This window comes from Anarhichas minor, unplaced genomic scaffold, assembly GCF_050575085.1.
Source record: "Anarhichas minor isolate MPS153535 unplaced genomic scaffold, ASM5057508v1 ptg000021l, whole genome shotgun sequence".
In the NCBI taxonomy this organism is placed as follows: Eukaryota; Metazoa; Chordata; class Actinopteri; order Perciformes; family Anarhichadidae; genus Anarhichas; species Anarhichas minor.
The window spans coordinates 1,479,253-1,502,357 of NW_027466467.1; the positions used below are offsets into that span (position 1 = coordinate 1,479,253).

Sequence of the window (23,105 nt, forward strand, 5' to 3'; positions counted from 1 at the left end):
ACACCAATGACACCAATGTAAAAAAGAAGGGGAAAAAAGGCAGTTGCAATGATCTCGTGTATGAATCAAGATGGAATTTAAAGCGCATGTGGTTGGTAAATGACTGCATGTAGACAGAGCGACATATTACTTACTGTCTGTTTGTTACGACCCCAGATCTTGTTTGCTCTCATCGGCTACTCTGTCCTGATGAAGCAATTCCAGTGGGTAGATTTAATAAAAGACAACAGCTGCAATCCCCAGGAGTTACCACTCCTCAGAGACTGGGCATGATTGTGTTGTTGTTTCTCTCCTTTGGGGTTTCAAAAGGTTCTAAGAACTCCCGGAGGCTGACACAAGTGGCTCGTTGTCATCCAAGGCTCAAACTGAAAATGTGTTCTAATGTGAGTAAGTTATAGGATGGAGGTAACTTGTTGGAACAGTTTAAAGGTTCTTATAATTATTGTATGGCCTTCAAGTCTGATCACAATTTTATAAAAACTACTGCCAAATGAAATGAGTCTCTGCATTTAGGCCTTTAAGAAATGTGGAATTCAATCTGCTGAACAGTGTTAATAAGCTTTAGCACAACTCCACCATGCACTGCAGGGATGAATAGCGATTATGTGAGCTCTGGTTCATGTCCCTACAGATCTGTTTAACATCTATTGGTTGTTTTTGGATACTTAGATGTATTAATGACATTTTACTGAATCCATACATGCAAAGTGGGCAAACTTGCATGTTCTTCTTTATTACAGTTTGTTTACAATTAGTTACACACATTTCTCTAAACTGAGTTTACTTTCAAAACGCTCCACAGTTTTCAAATTATAGCTATTTAAAATGCAATTACAATCATTTGAACCAAAATATAATTAGTTTACAGAAAAGTATTAATGTGTATTGTATGCTGTATGGAATGGCTTATTGATGATTAGAGGAGAAGGGAACCATAAGCTGTTTTAAATAGGGTAATTGAGATATACATTTAAAAACAAACAATGTTTTGAGGAAATATAGCAGCGTGTCGTCAGCGTAGAAGTGAATGCATTTAATGACCACTTATTATTAATGAATTGTTTTCTCACTCAAACTCAACTTCCACCAAACTTCTCCGTATTTACACTTCATTTTACATGTGTCCTCTTTACAAAAATGTATGTTGTTAGAGGAACTGTTGTGCTGAGCTTCATGTAAGATGCAGCAGTGTTTCCTCCACGTCACACCTTCTGTCCTCCATGTGTCCTTGCCTCCTTTCTAACCTCTTTTTTCCACCTTTCACTCTTTTGTAGAGGTCATCCAGGAATGACATGAGGCACTGAACGGTGCATGGCCCAATCACCTCTTTATGTACTTTTCTTCCTCCTTTTTTGCTATTTTTGTCGTAGAAGAATGTTGCCAATTTCTCTTTTAAAAATGGCGTGCAAACATGTAGAAAGGAGTTTGAATACACAGGTTTGGCGGTGGTCGAGTTTGAGTGAGAAAAGAGTTCTCGTAATTTCATGTGGTCACTGAAAGCATTCTAAGTCAAAGCAGTGAAAAGTTTAGTCTAACTGTGTGAAGAGTTGTGAGGAATTGAATAAAGATTTGTAAAAAGGAGCCACGTCAGGTCCGGCTTACAGGCTTTTCTTGATGCGATGAACTTCTGTGGTATTACCAGAGTGAATTTATATTACATTTTGATGAAGCACAAATGCCTTTCTAATACCTGAGTTTCCAGTGATTGACAGTTTGGTAAGGGGCTGTAAACCCAGCCAGAGGCAGAGATTACGAATGATCTGCTGTTCCCAACATCCCTCAGGCCCAGGTAGGAATGTCCGGTTTGACACGGTGAGCTCCGGACTTTGATCTTTGGTAGTCATTTGAAAAACTAAGCTTCTCTGCTCGGCACTCAGCATTGAAGGGATGGATTGGGGTAAACCCTTCTCATGGACTTGTGTCCTGTCCACAGGGATACACTTGTCCACCTGAACTGCTTCGGGCCACAGAGGCAGCTGATAAGCTCCCAGCCTCTGAGCTGCCTAACAGGGCTGTCAGTGCACGGTGAGGGGAATCCTGCAGCCTGTGGCACTGAGCTCCACTTCATCATGAACGTTTTTAACTTTCAGCATTGACTTGTATATGTAGTTTTCTTTTCCTAAAGGGGAAGGTGTTTGTGACAGCTGTTCAACCAAGGTGCTTTCTTTCTGGTAGTTCACTTCATTTTGTTCAGACAAAAGATCAATTGATTGTTCAGTCCACAATGATTTACAACTAACTCACTGATCGGAAAGTCTTATGGATGTCATTATTTAAACTGAGCTCATTATCAGAACCCACAGAGTAAAATCCACGGGAACATAATAGGAGTAGAACGGACGTTCACATTCAAAATCGACGTAGCAGGATGGTCACAACTCTTTACAACCAAAGTGGCGCAAACGACTTACATTTTCATTTGGTCCCTGTTGCCCTGAGTAGACTACTTCACCGGTAGGTGAGCAGGCGGTTAGCTGTAGCAACTAGCATTAAGCCACGTTTTAACCATAGACTGTATATAACAAGTGGACGTAGACACGACATCACCCATTGGTTTGTAGACTGCTGTTTTGAAGCCTTGAGTTCGGCAATTTTGCTGTTGCTGTCTTGAAATTACGGCTGTCGCCATGTTGTTGTTTTTTTTGCAACCAATGAACAGAGGTTACCATATTTGGAATGTGGAGAAGTGATGTAGAGATGGCGTAGATGTCTCTAATAGCTGTACCGACCTGTCAATCACTGTGTAGCCCTGTCCTAAAGCATCCCCTGCTTTATGGTCTGTTTGACTCTAAATGGACCATCATTTACGAAATGAACATCATGCTGTATTGAAGAAGACTTGAAACTAGAGATTGAGACCATAAACTCATGTTTACAATGTTTACTGAGGTAATAAATCAAGAGAGAAGTAGAGTCATTTTCTCATAGACTTCTATACAACCAGAGGAGTCGCCCCCTGATGGACATTAGAGAGAATGCAGCTTTAAGACACTTCAGCTTTGGTTTCACTTTTCAGAACCTGAGTTTGCCGACTGGCCGAATCAAAATGGTAGACTCTTCGTCAAGTTACATCTTTTTGCAACCGGAGGGGTCGCCCCCTGCTGGTCAGTAGTGAGAATGCCAGTATAACACACTTCCGCATCGGCTTCACTTGGCAGAACCGGAAGTTGCCGTCTGGGTCGAACCTGGTTAACGACTGCCTATTGTTGGAAGCATGCGGCCAGATTTTACACATTGCGCCTTTAAAGAAGTTAGTGAATTAAGAACATGTAACAAAGTCATGTAACAAACATGTTATGAAAGGTCACAAAGACGTGATAACGCACGTTAATGTATTTCATATTTAAGAGGTCTTGGATCTGTCTTGTGAAAAGGATCTTGCAGTCGAAAGATCCTTTTCTCTCTCTCTCTCGGAGTGAGGTGAAAGGTGCATGCAGCTGTTGTAAAAACATCAGGAAGTTATTGATTGTAGTTTGTCAGCAGTTGGAGCTGCAGCAGAAACACACAGATCGTAGAGGATGTTACCCAAATAATATTCTGAATACAATGAACTCAGTGAAGAACATGAAATCAAATTTACTAAATACACATTGACAGATATTGACAGTGTGAGTTTATTAATCCCATGTAAATGTATTAAACTCCACAGCACATGAAGATATGATCACTATATATTTTAATTATGATCACTGTTATCAGATATAAAGTTTGTATAATAATCACAACTGTTTTATTTTCTTTGTTCATAATTTTCCTTTATTTGATTTGGCGTCACATATCTCTTCACATTTCATTCTGAAATAGGGGAAAAAATCCTTCATAAAGATAAATGTATACACAACAACAACATGTATCCAGTATAGACACAACAAACTACAACAAAATGACAGGTAGCACAGTCAGTGAAGACAGAGCCTGTAAATACACAGTTTATAACACAAATATATGAATGAAAACTCAGAAAAGACCTCGACCCATCTGTTGTCACGAAGAGACTAAATTTTATTTAAAAATGTCTTTTGTTTTGTCCGATCAAAGTAATCTCAGTCAGCAGAGAAACTGAATTGATATCTTCTTACAGTTTACTGAAATGATCATAAAAGAACTAAAGAAAGTTAGGTTGCTCGTATATTTTTGTTGACATGGATCATAAGAAACCTGGTTATTCACAGTTAATATGATTCTGAAGATCCAGGTTTCTGATCACATGTGTGCAGGTTCGTCTTGATTTCTCATCATCTCATTTCTCTACTGACAATAAAAGTTCAGAAACTTGGATCAGGTGTTTACGTGCCACCTTTTCTTCCGCCCTGAACTACGGAGCAGGATTTGGGGTAAGCGAGGGAACGTCAGGGTTAACCCTGGGTTTTCAGTCTTACGACGGAGGTTCACTTCTTACTGGAGGTCTGAAAAGATACTGACAGGAAACTAGAGATGCACTGATCTGATCTGTTACAGTTTGCTGCTGAAAAGTAAAAACATAGAGACACAGGATGTACATTTTAAGAAGGTCAATAACTGATAATCTCCACCTTCAGACTAAAGTCTCTATCAGACCTGTTGTTTTGACACACAGACCTTCAGTGGTGATATATTCAGTTTATCATAAGTGCTAATGATTGGAAACATCGTCTCAGTGAAAGTGTGTGTGAAGGTGTGTATGTGTGTGTTAGTATCAGGATCAGAGAACGACAGCTTTCCTCTGTTCCAGTCCAGATTCACTCTGATCCTCTGGAACTTCTTCTGCACTTTGAGAACAGTGAATGGAGCTGGTGGTGAATATGCTGAGTATTCACCTTTATAGAACTGTATTATCCATAATCCAGACTCTATGTCTCCCTTCCTCTGGACAGACTCTGCTAACACACCCAGTTCCCAGGCTGTACTGTCTCCTACCTCGACATCCCAGCTGTGAGTCCCTGAGTTAAATCCCTCAGAGCCCAGAACAGACCAGTCTACATCAAACCTCTCTGGATTATCAGGAAGCTGCTGTCTCTCTCCTCGTCTCACACTGGTCAGATCTTCAGACAGGATGAGTTCTGGATCAGCAGTGTTTGGGTCCAGAATCAGAGGAGTGTAGGAGACCATGTCCTTCATCTTGTTCCAGATGTTGAAGGTCAGGTTGCCCAGGTGTTTGGCCTCGTCTATCAGAGCTCCTGAGAGCAGCTGTGGATCCTCCAGCAGGGGGCGCTGCTGGACTCTTTCCACTGCAGCCTTGTAGTTGTTCAGGAATGAGACGTCTTCAGCTCTCAGCTCGTCCTCTGTGGCTCTGACTGTGTCTGAAAGAGCTGCTATCTCTCTGCTCAGAGCCTCCATCTTCTCCTTCATCATCTGACTCTTCTGCTCCTCTTCCTCCCTCAGTGCAGCCATCCTGGCCTCCTCTTCCTCCTCTAGAAACTGGTGAAGCTTCTTAAACTGCTCCTTAATCTGCCTCTCTGTGCGTCGGGCCTGGACCTTCATGTGTTCTGCTGTTTGATCAGACTTCACTTTAACTTCTTCATAAACCTTTAACTTCTCCTTTAAGGTCTCCAGAGTTTCCTGAAGGTTCTTCTTGTGTTGTGGAGCAGCTTCATCGATGGGTCTGAATCTGTGGTCGCTGTGTTTTTCTGAAACGCTGCAGACGAGACACACTGGCTGCTGATGGTCCAGACAGAAGAGTTTGAGTTTCTCAGAGTGCAGACTGCAGAGAGTCTCTGAAGCCCTCTGATCTCTCTCCAGTAAGAAGGACTCACACAGGTTCTTTAACACCAGACTAACAGGTGGATCTGACCTTGAAGATCTTCTATTACAAACTGGACACTCCTGAGTTGGTTTCTCTCTCCACCAGCTCTTCAGACAGTCTTTACAGAAGCTGTGGCTACATGACAGAACAACAGGATCTCTAAAGACTTCACGACAGACCGGACAGCAGAGATCCTCCTCTGATCTGGAAGCCATTTTGTCTCTGAGTGAAGCTGAAAACACAGAAAGTACATCAGTCATGGCTCCCCTCCCTCCTCTACTAACTTCACTGTTTTTAGTCAAACTCACATTCAGTGTGTGGAGCGTCAGCAGGTTGAAGCAGCAGTGTTGTAGTTTTCCTCTTTTCTCTCCTGTAGCTGAACTCACTCAGAGGAAGTTGTTAGTTTGGTCTGAAGGTGAATCTGATCGTCTCTCTCTCAGTCTGTGTGTCTCTTTAGTGAGGAAGAATCACAAACTGTTTCGTAGTTCGTCTCACGTGAGTCAGGTGAGGTATCCATTCCAAAGGTGAGGTGTCCATTCCAAAGTTCAATAGAACACCTACCACACCTCTAAAAGTTACTGATTAACAGGTACTTTCTCATTTCATCAGTATATTACAGAAGACTATAAGCTTCATGGAGCTCATGAAATAACATTAACTGGGTTAGTTGTTCAGTTTAGATGGAGCTTGTAAAAGTTTGAGGTCCACAAAGGAATTCTTTTTTTCTGGTTATTTGGCACATTTGCCTTCAATCAAAAAGGAGTGCAGTGTAGTGATGCAGAAATCAACATAAACTAAATCAGATGAGAGTGTCTCAAGTGTTTTTTTACAAACTGTAAATGCTGTACATGCATATTTTCTCAAATAACTAGAGACGAAGTGAAAATACACAAAGCACAGAACTTTAAAAATATGTGTTACAACTAGGTCATCTCTGTGGTAGATTAAACTGGACTGATCCCGAATCAGTACCTTTCTTCACCTGCCACTTGTTTGGCAAATCACCCAATCCACATGTCCAGTCTTGCAAGTGTTGTCACCCCCAAGACCGTGTTCCATTGTATTTATGTACCTGATACCAGAACACCTTGAGCAAAAGAGCCCTGTGGCTGTAGCTGATCAGCATATGGTGGTGAGTTGGATGCAGTTGTTGGAGTCTCACTAAGGCCCTCACATGTGCTTTTTAAACAAAGGAGCATATGCTGGCCTGATGTTTAACAAGAGACCTGATCCTGGTAGATGGGACACTCGGGATCTAAGGAATGTGCCACACCTCAGAGTTCCAGCCAAACTTAATTCTGGTCCCTCATTGGCCAAAAGGGACCCCTCACCGGTTTTATGACCCGAGGACAGGCATCTGATAAAACCAAGCGCGAGTTTCAAATCATCCCAAGGACAGCCTCCTCTCTGCAGAGACGGAGGCTGATTTGCGCCGCGAACCGAGTGCATTCACCACTCGAAGGACCGATCCGACCAAAAGAAACCTTCTCATAGTACGAGTTTAACTGGTGTCTGGGCTTAATTAGGTCATTTAGTGTGTTAATCCTTTAGCTTGTTTTGTTTAAGTTACTGTAGTGTCTAGACCGTGTTATTGTGCAAGCATCGCAGACCGCTGAGTCCTGTTATTCTGTGTATTTACTGCTGTAACCATGTTGCATTAGATCAGCCACTGCTTGTGGATTTGGAGATTGGGATTTTATTACTTTAAAGACCAAAACCATAGCGGGCCGAACCTCGATTCGCCGGCCGGGTTCCGGGGTGAGAAGAAAGCAATATTCGTATTTCACCCCGGTGATAAGGATCTGCTTTGTTTTGGGGATTGCTTTGTTCGGTTTTGTTTTCTCTTCTTTCAATCGGCCCCGTGAGTAGGATTGAGAACTGTAACTATCACTGAATAAACATGTAGAGACGTGGCTGGCCGGATCCGAATCCGACCGCAGAGTTTTTACGTGATAGAGAAACTGTTTCTACATCTTACGGCGGCGCTAAGTGCCTTATTTAAACTTAGCAATGTGTGTGTGTGTGTGTGTGTGTGTGTGTGTGTGTGTCTGAGTGTGTGTGCTGTAGCAGAGGCTTGACGTCAGCAGCCAGCCAGCAGCTGAGTGGAACGGTGACATCCTGGCCTTTGCTGCTTGTCATTACCCACCTGGTCCAAGACGAGCCGAATACAAATGAGGAGAGAGGAAGACGCTGCACACACAAACACACACACACACACACATTGAGGGTATACAGGCAGACACACGCACATGCATGGACACACTGAAGCGCATAACGTACACATGCAAACATACACAGTGGCAGACAGCAAGGCCGAGAGCAAAGCAGGCGTGAAGGAGGGAGAGAAGAGCCGGGAAGAGACAGACGACACAAACGTAGTGATGCAAAGAAGGCAGGAGGGAGGGAGGGGGGGAGGGAGGGCTGTGGGTGAGGAGGGGAGGGGAGGAGCGTGAAGGAGGCTGCTGCTGCGTTCAAGAGGCCAATTTCAGGAACAAAACGCAAACAAAATGCACAAACACAAACCCACGCAGCAGCTCAAGTGCAGCAGTAACTGACACTAATGAATGAGAGAGAACCAACACAGAACATGCACTCTTATCGACCGCGTACTCGTGTATGAACACACACCAACATGCACATAAACAGCACCGACACCAAAAGGGCACAAAAGATCGAACTGAATGTAAAAATAGCCGCATGAGTCATAAGTGATTTAAGGATCCAGGTTATAGATATTGCATACGTGTTTAAAAAAAGGTTGTAATACTGTTGTTTTTATCCTAGAGCCACACAGCGTATTAGATTCTTGTATAATGTTATGGTAGCGAGCTGAAGCTGAATGGCCAATAACTGAAAAAAATAACCACATTTACTAATAAATCTTTACAGTTGAATTATTTGAGGGATGAAATGTGCAGTTAAAGTTGTATATTGGAACTCATGACGATAAAACAGACTGTTCTATCTGCTTGTGAATCTACATGTTCACTAACAATTGGTTGCTGTTATTTTTATATTTTATGGGTTTTTTTGGAGCAAGGAACAAATTCCTGTGGTGGAACAGTTCGTGTGACATCCTACGAAAAGTTACTTTTTTGTAGGTTTGACTACAAAAGCCAGCAGCACGTGTTATTTTCCGATACCGTCTCTTTAAGATAACACTCTGTCTTCACGGGAAACTCAGTTAGTTTTGGGCAACAAAACCACTTAGTTAGGTTCAGATAAAGATCGTCGTTTGGGTTAAAATAACTACGGAAGTGAAATGTCGTGGGTTGATCTATAAAAATAGTGTAAATGCATCCAAGAAATTTTGATTGCTCGAGTCTATTCCAGATGTTTAAATGTCCACTCACTGTCTGATTGGTTAAATACACTCACTTGGAGGAGCATCACCACCTCCCTCTGGACGAGAGGAGGGCCGACCCTGAAGTACACGCAGCCCAGAAAGATTTATGATCCCACCAACAGAGACGCAGATATGTGACCTGACTGTAAATGAAAGAGTCATAAATCTCATCTGGATTTTATGTGATAACACAGGGTTGTAAATATGGACTCGTGAGGCCCACGGGGGGGGGGGGGAGGGGTATATAGAGAGCGGACCCTCCATTATTAGTTGTCTAAAGAAAGAATTCAGAATCCGATCTTAGAAATATTAAAGAAGAATTCACATTAAATCATGTATGTATGTATGTGTGTATGTGTGTGTGTGTGTGTGTGTGTGTGTGTGTGTGTGTGTGTGTGTGTGTGTGTGTGTGTGTGTGTGTGTGTGTGTGTGTGTGTGTGTGTGTGTGTGTGTGTGTGTGTGTGTGTGTGTGTGTGCGTGCGTGCGTGCGTGCGTGCGTGCGTGCGTGCGTGCGTGCGTGCGTGCGTGCGTGCGTGCGTGCGTGTGCGTGACAAACTTAAAATGACAAGTGTGAAGGCATTAATACAGCGGGGGTGGGACAAATGAAGAATATTACATGTTTTGGGGCCTTTATTGTGAAATATAAGAACAGAAGAAGTGCACCTGGTTTGCGTCGCCTTCGTCAAAGTTGAAGAAACAATAAAGTTCTCGGTTTGGACTATGGAGACTCTGTGATGTAATGAGCTCATGATCATAAACATATGTGCAACTCTTCTTGTTCACAATGTGATAGGGTGATGCCGTTATAATAAAAGGAAAAGATTAAAGGACAATTTAGTTACAGAAAAATGTCAGTGTGGCGGCTGAGGGAACCAGGATTTCAGGTGAAGAATGACTTTATTCGGCGATACATGAGATCTCCCCTTGTGTTGGAGATTTGAAAGAGCCTGACACAAGCAGCAAGATCAGTTACATTTGTATCCGTATACGTTACAGTAAAACACAACAATACGTAAAGCTTGTGCGCCCACATACGTTTTATCTCAGATAAGTGGCTCATACATTGTTTTTAACCTCACTGAACTGATGTCATAAGCCTCAAACTAACTTCTGCACAGTGTTTTCAACACACACAAAGATCTACTTTTTTTAAGTCACACGAGCTCATTGACGCTCACACAGACGTCCACCTCTGTGTGCCGGGGCGCAGGTTTTATAATACGAAATAATGCAGAGGGATTAGCCCCCCGTGTGCTGAACAGGGTCCCATTCTCAAACTGATAAAGCGGTCTGCTGGGCTCTGAAAAGGGATTTGCTGTATCTAAATGTAACAGAAGTGTAGTGTGTGTGTGTGTGTGTGTGTGTGTGTGTGTGTGTGTGTGTGTGTGTGTGTGTGTGTGTGTGTGTGTGTTCTCTGACGTGAACTCAGTGGAGAACCCATTCAGGATTAAGAATTTACAGAATGTGCTTTATGTTCCAGGTGACACAAAGCATGTACAAAGGACAGGTGAGATGTGTGTGTGTGTGTGTGTGTGTGTGTGTGTGCTCCTCAGATCAACAAATACTGAAGTATATTCTACAAATGTTCCTTTATCTTCCAGCTTTAGCTTGACTTTGTTATTTTTATCAAAAGAAAACTAAACTGCAGCCCGACACACACATTCAAGTTTGAGGTTAAAAACAGCAATAAATATAAAGATTAAAAACGTTGTTTATGTAGGAAGCACTTTTCAAGAAACTCAAAGACACTTTACAAAAGAGATCAAATAGAGAGAAATATTGAAAAACACACATCACGAGAATGAAATAAAAAACTAATATAAAACAATTGATAATTTATATACTACTGTTGAAAAGCCTGCAATCTGTTCAACCAGACTGACACTTGACCCTTTGTTAAGTCCCGCCCCCCTCGCTGCTACTCCGTCTAGCTGTCAGAGCTACGTTAGCATGGAGCCCACACTGTCACTAACTGCACTCCCTGATTACATGTGATCTTTAGGAAGAACGGAAGAGATGACTTCAGAGAGAAGCAGACAGAACGGCCTATAAATGTGTGTTTGAAGGATTCATCAGGATGTGAGACTGATTGAGTGAAAACAGGTTGAAACGATGAAGATAGAAGCTAACGTGTGAAAGTGAAGCAACACATCGCCGAACCACACAGAACAACACTGTTCCTCTTGATTCACTGTTACAATCATCACAGAGCAGAAGGCAGCATGTGTTTACATTCAGACAGACAGAGACGCGTGTGCGTGAGTTAAATAGTGAAATAGGACCAACTTTCACCATTAACAGGCAACGTGTTGCTTTAGTGCAGCTCTTATTCAGACACAGTTCAAAGCTCCTCAGTCTCACCGCTGAGTGGACTTCAGAGAGACTAACTCAATATGTAGAGTTCAACACGGAGCGATGGTCACCGACGCTTCTCTGGACTGGAGAACAAATTCAAAATCAAAATGTGTATTTGGGTTAAATATGGAAGTTTATACGAATCATTTAATTCCTCTTCTGGGGACAAAATTACTTTTACTGTTTTTACTTCTGTTCAAATAGTTATCATTGAAGTAAAGAAGAAAAACATCAATCAGCTGATTCATAACTTTTCAACTGTAGTATGTATATATGTATCTGTATATCTGTATATATGTATATACATATATATATATATACATATATATAACTATGATTGTTGTATATGTCTTGAGTCTTCGTATTTGGCCGTTGGCTGAAGCGATGATGTTATCGTCTTGAGAGAACAATCTCAATTTTGTTTCGTTGTCTACAGATGTTTGTCCGTTGGTTCCCTCAACTCTTCCTCGCCTTCACCCCGTTACAGTCAACAGCCCTCGAACACAACAAGAAGCGCACACAAATAAACAAGCTTCATGAATATTGAGGTCTGTCGGTGTCATGAAAAACAGCTGCTATCAAACTCCACCGTAGTTAAAAACTAGATTTCATCCACACGCATTAAAAACATAAATGATTTACCATCACAGGGTTTAACAATGGGTTTAACAATGGGTTGTATCCGCGTAGCTGTTTTTAATGGAGGGCTCTTGCTACACGGTTGACATCCTAAATGCTGTGTCAGCATTTAGGATGACTTTGGCGTCACGCGATGTAAAGACCCGAAATCTGCTGATGTGTTAAGCACTTCATGAATAAATCAGCCGGAGGAAAAGTGTTTTCTTCGACCTTCCGAAGAGCTCTTTTTCCCAGGAGACCCGAGCATCTCCCCGTGTGACATGCCGAGGTCACACAGCGGAGGCTCGCTCTCGTCATTTAGGCTTCAAACTGCCGCCGTCCACGTTGATTTAATTAAGTGTGTTTTAAAAAGGTAGATCCGCTGGTATGTGGAGGCACCAGAGGAGGAGGATAATGTTTGCAATGCTAATATCATTTCTTCATGCAGCATGCATTTTATGGCATCCATTAATGTTTGTGTTTTCTGCCTGTCTCCTCTCCTCTCCTCCTCCTCATCCCTCTCCTCCTCATCCCTCTCCTCCTCCTCATCCCTCTCCTCCTCCTCGTCCCTCTCCTCCTCATCATCCCTCTCCTCCTCATCCCTCTCCTCCTCCTCATCCCTCTCCTCCTCATCCCTCTCATCCTCCTCATCCCTCTCCTCCTCCTCATCCCTCTCCTCCTCATCCCTCTCCTCCTCCTCATCCCTCTTCGCTCCTCGCTTGTCATCACTTCCTATTTATCGTCTTCTCCTCTCTGCCTTTCTTTACTCCTCTCCTCAAAGCAACGCTGTCATCCCTCCAGACTCTCGTGTGTTCTGTTCTTTTTTTGTTTAGTTGCCATGACTGTTGCTGTTGCTCGGCTTCTTCTTCTTCTTCTTCTTGTGAAAGGATGTTGTGATCACCAAAATGACCAAAAATAAGAGAGAGAAATAACTCTTTTCAATTTTGTAACTGTAGTCGGACCCCGACACAATAGGAGTGAATGGAATGTTTGTGCTGCCAGCAGCTTTGAGAAAAAGTCAATTAAAATACTTCGAAAGACACATTTCTGTTCAGAAACAGACTGACCTCACTGGTTACTCACTGGCCTCGCTGGCGACTATTTTTTCTTTGGTAGAAAGATTTTGCAGTAAAAACTTTTCACAACAAGGTCAAAGTAAAATATCGACCAGAACCAGGACGTTGCTGCTGTCAATTTGTTTAGTTAGAGGAAGAAGGGACCTTTTAAATACACATATTTAATAAAGAGAAAAAAGTAAGAAATACTGAAGTCACAATTGAAAACAGAAAAACACCACCGATACAGAAAATTCAACCAAATACAGAAAATACACCCTTAAAAACAGAAAACACCACGAAAGACAGAAAATACACCCAAATCCGGTTTTCTGCCTTCTTTTGTTGTTTTATTGGTCAGGATCTTTTTTTATTATTATTTTCTTAACTTGCAGTCTGTTGAGCTTTCAGAGTCACCGTTCAGTAGCTCTGGAACCTGAAAACGGACCACACACACACACACACACACACACACCCTCCCACTTGTCAGGGGTGCAGCTGCTCCCTGTGATCTGAGGTTGTATTTAATATCATTGCCAAGGTAAGGAACATGACCTCTTGGTTGGGGCCCAGCTGTGCAGCAGCCTCACATAAATCACTGAGTTATTCATCTCTGCAGACACAGTCTGGAGTCCTGTGCTGTAAATGTGCTGCTGCTGTTTAGAGCGTCCAGCAGCTTTCACGCATTTAAAGCACCTGAATGGAAACATGGAGATGAGCAGCACGGCTGTTTGAGTGGACCAGTTGTTAAACAATAAAGTTGCACATGTGCACAGTGAAAAGGTGAATGTTTTCTCAGATGATTTCACAGAACAGGAAACGCCTGAGCTCAGAGGAGGAGATCAGTCCGAGCTGGACAACAATCCTCAGAGTGACACTTTTTAATTGATCAAGTTTCGAAAATTCCGTCTTCTCACGAGAGGTTTAGAACTCATCTCACAGTCATAACCTGAACAACAGTCTCTCTGTGCATTTCCAATGTTCACTCAACTTTTTGATGCGTCAACGTCTCTTTACACGCAGCCTGAGAGCAAATAGCAATTAGCGAGATTCCCAACAGTCTAATAACGTTACATCATGGAAATGGTGTGAAAATGATCTCGTGGAGTCACTGTGAGAAATTAAAGCTTCAACAGCTAAATGTGTTTTAATGGAATATAAATGCTGATTGAGGCAACAGCGTCCACGAAGAGCAGGAGATGTTAGACACGTCAAACACACACACGACTTTCACCCAGGAGAACGCTGTGCGTGTCCCGTATTAAACCTAAACTAAATGTTTATTGTACGCTCGTTACAGAGCATTATGTAAGGAAGTCCACTACAGGCAGTTGTTATTTATTTACGCTAGTTACATTGTCAGGGTTATAATATCACAATAAGCGATAATCTCTCACAGTCATACCGAAGTATTTAAGTGCTAAGTAACACACACACACACTGCATCCATACAATCACACAATACACACATGTAGAGAAAAACTACACCGACCAATACACACACACACACACACACACACACACACACACACACCGTGTGAGAACAAGCAGCAGCATGATTTATGGCATGGGTCCATTATAGCAGCTGGATCTGTGTGTGTCGGTGTGTGTGTGAGTCTTTGTGTCTGTGTGTGTGTGTGTGTGTGTGTGTGTGTGTGTGTGTGTGTGTGTGTGTGTGTGTGTGTGTGTGTGTGTGTGTGTGTGTGTGTGTGTGTGTGTGTGTGTGTGTGTGAGTGTGTGTGTGTGTGTGTGTGTGTGTGTGTGAGTGTGAGTGAAGCTCCTGCAGACAAGTGGGGGAGGATGGGAGGAAAATAGGAGGAGATTAAAAGACTCAACCTGTTATTGTGACTGCCCCCCCCCCCTGTCAGCAGGAAATATACCTCTGCTGGAAATAAATAAATAAATAAATAATACACGGCACTTATTTTCTTATTCACGCATCTTCGAGCGAGGTTGTCCAATGTGTCCATTCAGAAAGCTGTGGACGCGTCTGTCCGTTCATCAGGAGACACGTTTATATTATAGCTAACGTTAAAGACGTTTACATGTTTTACAGCACGAGTTCACATCTGCAGCTCGTTCAGATGACGCTGTGTTGTCTGCTTTAGACTGAAAGTAGCCGCGTTACATCTCAGGTGATCTTTTTGTATTTCCAACGCTCATGTTGCTTCATGAACGATGGCGTAAAATGAAGAAACACCTCTTTTGTACTTTATGTCGTTTTCTATCATCTTTCTCTTTCAGTGAGACTCGCACGCTTAAAACGAAGCCGTGCAGTCGCCCCAACACATCCCTGGAATTCGTGGTCCGTTGATGAAACTAGATTCCTTCTCCAGCGGAGCCTTTATTGCCTTTTTAAATGGAGTCAATCGCACAAATCATTCTTCACAGACAAACAGTGATTGCTGTAAATTGCCCTTTTGTTGCAGAGCAGTTCACCCGCAGTGAGATGAAAAAGAAGCCGCCAACATATCCCCGTGATGTGCGCGCTGTGTATTCCTCTATCAGCCATATGGCACGGTGGTTATTGTAAAATCAATAAGTGTTTTCTCAAAAAATTATATTGGGGGGAAAAAAGACATTAAGCGATGATTTCCACAATAAAACGTACCATTATGAATTCCCTCTGTGACGACTGAAACACTAAATGAACATTGCAAAGTGTGAACTCACCTAGAACACATGAGATGGTGTTTATAGTCTTCTGAAGTGAATTATTACATTTAATAAAATAAAACACTCATGGTTTTCTTGTTGTGGAGCGAAATCATTTTTAATTACTGTCAGAGAAACACGCTGAAAGATTTTGTTCAGATAAAATATATACGTGTGCGATGTGTTCAACCTGCAGATATAACGTGACTCAGGTCGAGATGCTTTGAAGAGCAGCTGAACACCTCCGACAAGCATTCCTTTAATGATCAGTTATAGTAAACTAGGTTTAAAATGAAGTAAATCCAGAGTCAAATTCTAAAGTTAATACTGGATCACAGTCTTAAAGTTTTGATGCAACATAATTACAGTGAGTCATGCTTTATAATCGTAAAAAAACTATTATAACTTTTACAGAGAGCTCTTATTTTTAATCTAGTTTTAAAGTTTGGTGCAACATAGTAAAAGTAAAAAGAAAAATACATTTTGAGAAGATTTATTGAGATGATGAAGCATAAATCTTACCTTTCCTGCGGTTTGGCTAAGTCTGTTTTCGATTGCTGCGCCAAACATTTGTGAGCTGCTAACAGTTTTAACTCTACGTTTAAAGCTTGCTAAGTCGTGTGGATGAGTGGGGCGAAACACTACTTGCGTTGCCATCATGTGGTGTAAAGGGGTCTATCGTTTTGGGGATTGAGAACTGATTGATTAAAGACCGGAATTGGAAAAAGACCCCCAGGGGTCAGAACCGCTTCAACTGTTAGCTTAGCTTAGCTCAGCTGCAGCAGACGTGGAGAGTGACAGATTAGTGAATATGGATGAGTGGTGGGAGGATGTAAGAGTGTAAACTACTAGCTTAACAACAGCAGCAGGAGTATTTATATTAATACTTGTAGTATTTCTACTGCACGCTCTCAGTCTTTCCTTGTTTTTGCAATTTAAATCTATTATCATCCCCTCTCGTAGTTTCTGTTTCTTTTCCTTGTGTTAAACCCCTTCCTCCTCTTCCTCCTCCTCCTCCTCCTCCTCCTCCTCTTCTTCCTCCTCCTCCCTCTCTCTCTCTCATTCATTCCTCTACAATCTCCCCCTTCTACTGCTCCACCCCTCTCATCCATCTCTCTCGACTTTCCCCGACATCTTTTTTTTTTTTTATCATGAGCGACTCTCTGACTTTGCCATCAATCTTCCGCTGCTGTCCGAGGCCTCTTAAAAACCTGCCAGCCTCTCTCTCTCTCTCTCTCCTCTCCTCTCCTCTCTCTCTCTCTCTCTCTCTCCTCTCCTCTCTCTCTGACTCCTCAGCCATTCTCTCATTCATTCATCATTTACAGCTCTCTCATCTCACCTGGCTTTCCACTCTCTATTCCGCCGCTGTCTCATCCCACTTAACCTTTTCTCACCACTCGTCTCTCGCTCGTCGTCCTCCGGCTCTTTCTCTCGGCTCTGCCAGCCCTTTCTTTCCCTATCACAGCCCTGTCACGCCTTCACCTCCTCCTTCCTTATTCCTTCTTTCTCTCTCGCTGTCACTCTCCTCTTGCCTGTCTTTCTTTCCAACTCGCCCTTCAGTCACAAACTTTCTCTTGTAAGCCGAATTTCTATCTGCTCCCGTTTCACAGCCGCCGTCTACTCTCTTACCAACTCTTACACTTAAACTTCTGCTGCTGTTTCACCTCGCCGCGGGGTTCACCACACTTTCTCTATTATTGTTAGCTCCGCCAGGCGATTATGAGATAGTCCCATGTGAGCGTGTGCATCTATGTGTCTGTCCACGGCTACTCTCGCGTACTGCTGCGCCAAACTGAATATACATTTTGGGTGGTCATTTATGGCTGCATGCTCAACGCAATTTTTTTAAGTGATTAGTTTAGACCCCCTCTCACTTTCACCGTGTTGAAATCAGTGAGAGCGTCGGTTTATCCAGTCTGCGCTTTTCTCTTTATCAAATCCATTCCACTTGCTTATTGAGAGAATGCATCATTTTGTATTTTAATGTCAAAATCAAATGATCTTTTCTTCCTGTAGAACACAATATGACGTGTGCTTGTGTGAGCATGGTACCAACCAATAATATCGTGAAATCCACCCATCAATCAATCTGCAACTTTCAGCCACATTGAGGTTTGTGGAGCCAGAGACTGTAAGAAGTGGACGTAGTCGTTATGACGTCACCAATCGGTTTGTGGACTGCGAATTTGAAGGCTTGAGTTTGGCATTTTGGCCGTCGCCATTTTTTTTTTTTTGCAACCAGTGAACTAAAGTGACCATATTTGGACTGAGGACTGATAGAGACGCCGTATACGTCTCTGGTAGAGACCTGTCAATCACTGTAAGCCCCGCCCTAAAGCATCCCCTGCTTTATGGTCTGTCTGACTCTAAATGGACCATAATGTACTAAATGAACATCATGCTGTATTGAAGAAGACTTGAAACTAGAGATTGAGACCATAAACTCATGTTTACAATGTTTACTGAGGTAATAAATCAAGAGAGAAGTAGTCATTTTCTCATAGACTTCTATACAACCAGAGGAGTCGCCCCCTGGTGGACACTAGAGAGAATGCAGCTTTAAGGCACATAAGCATTGGCTTCACTTAGCTTGCCTGGTGGAGCCAAAGTCCTCTGTATCTCTGTATACCCTATACCCTCTAATACCCTTTTTGTAGTGGTCCGATCAAATGCAAAAGATTTGACTCGTCAACACTCAAAATTTTCATTTCACTAAATACTCGTAGTACAGAAGCTAAAGACGCTCTAACTTGGGATGTTAAGTTCAGGACGACTGTCCACCGACACAACATTCTCAACACGAAACAGTAAAACAGTAAACCAGCTCTCGTCTCTAACTGCCCTCCCACTTCCTCCACATTCACTCTTCTGTCGACTGAAACGTGTACCTGTCCAGTCCTGGCCATGTCAGTGCCCACAGGGGTTACATCATCTGCTGTTTTGTGGACTCCATTTAAAGATCTTTACACTTTCACAAGTGAGGGTCTTGCGGAGTAATAGCTCATATCATCATAAACAAGTTCTGCAGCTTTCTTTATACTCTCGTTGTCGTGCGAGATGCTCTTAAAGACTGTGAAGCTTTCAGCCGCAGCAGAAGGATGTTTTAATACCTCCGCCGCCCTTGACTTGATACAGTCTTTATGTTTTATAGGAGTGAAGGAGGGCAACGATGTAAGAGTGGAGCCATTAGAGACGAAATATCCACGTTGAATATTATAAATGCCATGCAATAAATCTAATCACAGGTACCATAATGTTGATGGTGACGGTAGCAGGCCGTGTCCTGAGGGATATTAATTAGACTTGAATAATCATTATTCAGCCAGGGGCCACAGAGGGCCTCGGGGTGGCCATCTTAACCCACAGGGGGCTGAACAGGAACAATAAGCTCCTTGCGGCGGCCCTCGTTGAGTAACCTCTGCACCCTTTGTGTGTACTTCGGGGACAGACACTCTGGCCGGTGTGTACTACAGGGACCCGGCAGCGACGTCATCCCACTCATTACCCACCAGGGACGGCACTCACAGGCCAATCAGGAGCTCCAGGCAGACAGCGTCCTGATGGCCACTCAGCATGTCGCCCTCCGGTGGGAAAAGATGCATTGCAACAGATGGATTCACATTTCTTTATTTTAAGTTATGTCTAAAAGCAACACTCATGTTCCTCATGTTTATGAAGAAAGACATCTTTCTGGAGTGAAAAAAGGGACATTTAACATAAGAGAAACCTTTATTGATCCACAGCAGGCAAATCCGGTTGTTGCAGCAGCACAAAGCACAAATAACAATAAAATAAAAAACAACACCTTTCATAACATGAGATGCAGCTCAAAGTGCTTCACTAGAGAAACAAATCAATTACACATGCAATTAAAAAAGGGGACACAAAGAACAAAAAATCCTGAAGGTCTACCAATTTAGGATAGAAACACAAGTTAATAATGGTAAAAAAAAGTATAAAAAATATGGATCGAACAGAAATTGCAACTCAGTGAGAAACTACTGGATTTAATTAAAAGCACGAACCCTAAAATAAGTTTTGACTATCAACAGGCGTTGCTTGTCTAGTTTGTCTGTTTCAGATCAATAAATGAAGATAAATTGAAAGAAATTAATGTGATGTATAAATAAGAATAAAAAATAAAAAAAAATTTAATTTACAAAAATACTATAGTACAGCACATAAAAGGACAAAAATAAAATAAATTGACAGCAGTGTTAAATTTGTCAACTTTTTAATTATATTTAATAATCTTTATTCATATGGCACTTTTCAAAACAAGTTTACAAAGTGCAAAAAAACACAATATATAAACAACAAAGATCATCAAGGAGTTGCACAAATCAAATACACGATGCCAGGAATGTAAACAGTTAAGAGTATTTGCATATTCATCTAAAAAATGCCTAAAACCAATATACCAACAAATAGACAACAGAATACAATTAGATGTATCATATTAACAGTTTATGTTCTTAGTAATATGCAGTTTGTTCAGAATTGTTTGAAATACTTTACCATGAATTGAATTGAGGTGAAGATCTTTTAAAATAACGATTACAGTGATTGTTTGTCTTTTATTTAGTAAATCATTCTACTCAGTCAGCCCTCTGAAACTTAACAAACTAAAACTCCACAATGAACATTATATATATATATATATATTACGTATTATGTATATATTAATATGTAATAATGTATCATTTCTGTCTTTGCTCGTCTGTAATAATAGATTATATTAAGTTGCACGCTATGTTTCATTTCATCTGAATTATAATATCCCATGTGGTCTTTGACCCACACATACATTTGAACCAATGAATATTAAAACCTCCTCTGCAGCTGGAACAGGACTGTGTGTATGTAGGTCAGTGAACACAGGTTCCTTCATGTAAATTCAGTCCAACATCCAGAAAGCACGCAGAGCTTCAGACGGTCGGCGCTCCGGCCAGCAGCAGAATTCACTGAGCTATAAAAATGTAATATAATCATGCACGGCTTCATGCAAACCCTCCTATGCAGCTCCAATATCCTAATGGTGTCTCAAGCCTTTACTCAAATTACAAATCGAGAGGCCGGTGTATTTAGAGCAGCATCAACGGCATGAGATGAATAACTGGAGCAGATAATCCTCCTTATCTCTCCTTTTAAATAGAACGGGGCAGTGGAGAACATCAATAGACATGGTCCCCATGTTAACCGGTTTTCAACGTACACCTCGTGTTACAACGTTAACTACAACGTTACCCACGTGCAAACCTTCAGCATCAAGATAGTATACAAAATGATGCAAAATTTGATTAATTATTTCCTTCATATTTGCTTCCTGATTCACTTCTTGTTTTTTCTCACCTTGTGTTTTTTCCGTTCATCTATTTTGACTGATTTTGAACAATGAGAAAACATTTTGGACATTTTCCAAATCACACCTTGTTAGTTCTTTGGTGCAGTTTCTGTCTGAGAGCGTTTTCTCTGGCCGGTCGATAAGACTGTTGCTCTGTTTTTCTTTGTTATATGTTCTGCATGTATTTCAGACGTCCAGCTGAGCAGATGCTCCCCGCTGCCGTGATATTGTTTTGTTACATCATTGTTGGTATACTGTAGATTGTTTGCCTCCATATGGGGCCAAATGCAGTGTTCCTCATAATGCTTTCATAAGATGACACCGCGTCCTCCCGCCAGCAGATTCGGCCCTCGTGGATGTGATGGAAATAACAAAGAGCTGATCGACTGTGCAGTAAAACGGTGCAGCACTGTTACACATGTTTCAATAATTAATCCGTTATGAATAAGAATAAGTTTGGTTTCCTGCTCAGTTGTGAAATTTTTATAACATTAATAACTTATTTATTTGATATTGACAATAAGGAATTGAAGACTAATATATATTAGACAGATTTAAAACAATACAAAACAATCTAAAGTATCTATAAATCAACACCACCAATAATGAGAAGGAATCCAGTTCAACTTCATATTTCACTTTGATACATTTGGATGTAAAAGTGTGAGTTTATTCTCTGGATGAAGACAGATGTGATCAGCAGGTGTCCATGTTGTTGAGTTTTATTTTGCCGTTTCCTCCATCAGTTAATTTTACTGTGAGTCCTGCAGTGACACTTCAAATCTGTTTCCATCTGTTTTATGGACTCTTTCAATCCGAGCACAAAAGAACAGAGTGGAAACATTTGAAGAGTTTGCTGATATGAGGCGTTACAGAGGGAATAAATAATGACATCCATGACACAGGAACAGCCCATCCGATCCGTTTGCAGCGATGAGGAGACGGTAACCTTCCTCACAATAATACAGACAGAAATGTCATATTTAATGGTTTTCCATCGTTTGAGCTCTTACAGCGACCTCGTCTCATCGTGTTTTTAATGCAACGTGCTTTTCTTGCTCACACCAAGAATAGTTAACATGATAGTTATATAAGCTGTGGTTGTAATGTTGTGGACGTTAAAAGAAAAACACATCAAGTAAATGTTAGTGTTGTGCGACAGAAACAGATTCATCTATTTATGCATGAATTGTTTTCGTCAATGTTTTTTATACATTTTAAAAAGAAGGCTCATCCGCCCAAAGTCGATTCGTTTCCTATTCCGCCTGAAGCTAAGCAGTTAGAACACATTTAGCTGTTAGCTTAGCAGCTAAAAAACCCCACATTTGCACTGCCCTGCCCAGAGACAGAGACGCACCACCATCCAGTCTGATGAACTGAAATGAACGACGGAAAAGAGAATTCAAATCGTAGACTGTGACGTAGTCACCGAGACGTCACCATTCGGTTTGTGGACCACAGTTTTGAATCCTTAAGTTCGCCGTCTTGGTCGTATGAAGAAGACTTGAAACTAGAGATTGAGACCATAAACTCATGTTTACAATGTTTACTGAGGTAATAAATCAAGAGAGAAGTAGAGTCATTTTCTCATAGACTTCTATACAACCAGAGGAGTCGCCCCCTGGTGGTCACTAGAGAGAATGCAGGTTAGCCTACTGCTGCTGTTTCTTTCTCCGGCTACTCAAATATTTTGTCAAAGTTACATCATTGGCAAAGCTAAATTATTGAATAGTTATGTTTTAAAACAAACAAGATAATCATCTGATTACTAGAATTCACTTATTTTAACAGCCGCTAAAAATGCAGAGAACAGAAGAATGATGTGTAACTGTTGCTGACGAGTTGAACTTTCCCAGCACGCTGCAAACTAACCGAGGTGCAGAGTCTTCTCCTCCCACACTGGATGGTATCTGTCACCGCTCCGGAGCAGAGTCCTAATGAGTCCTCCTCCCTGTTCACAGATCCAGGGACATCTAATTAATGGAGTTTGTTTGCGCCCACGCCGCCGCT

At 41.7% G+C, this 23,105-nt stretch overlaps 2 protein-coding genes across 2 annotated transcripts in view; one reads left to right on the forward strand and one right to left on the reverse strand.

The window, feature by feature from the left end:
• Positions 1-23,105, forward strand: part of grm7 (glutamate metabotropic receptor 7) — a 214,091-nt gene that overhangs the window by 180,604 nt on the left and 10,382 nt on the right. The gene's annotated exons all lie outside the window — the stretch shown is intronic.
• On the reverse strand, positions 4,552-5,952 carry LOC142954833 (zinc-binding protein A33-like). The gene has a single exon (XM_076096109.1). The coding sequence runs from the start codon at positions 5,935-5,937 to the stop codon at positions 4,552-4,554; it is 1,386 nt and encodes a 461-aa protein (XP_075952224.1). The 5' UTR covers positions 5,938-5,952.

Bases quoted from the DNA above. Each gene is read 5' to 3' on its own strand.
- LOC142954833 (XM_076096109.1), bottom strand. From the start codon at position 5,937: ATGGCTTCCAGATCAGAGGAGGATCTCTGCTGTCCGGTCTGTCGTGAA.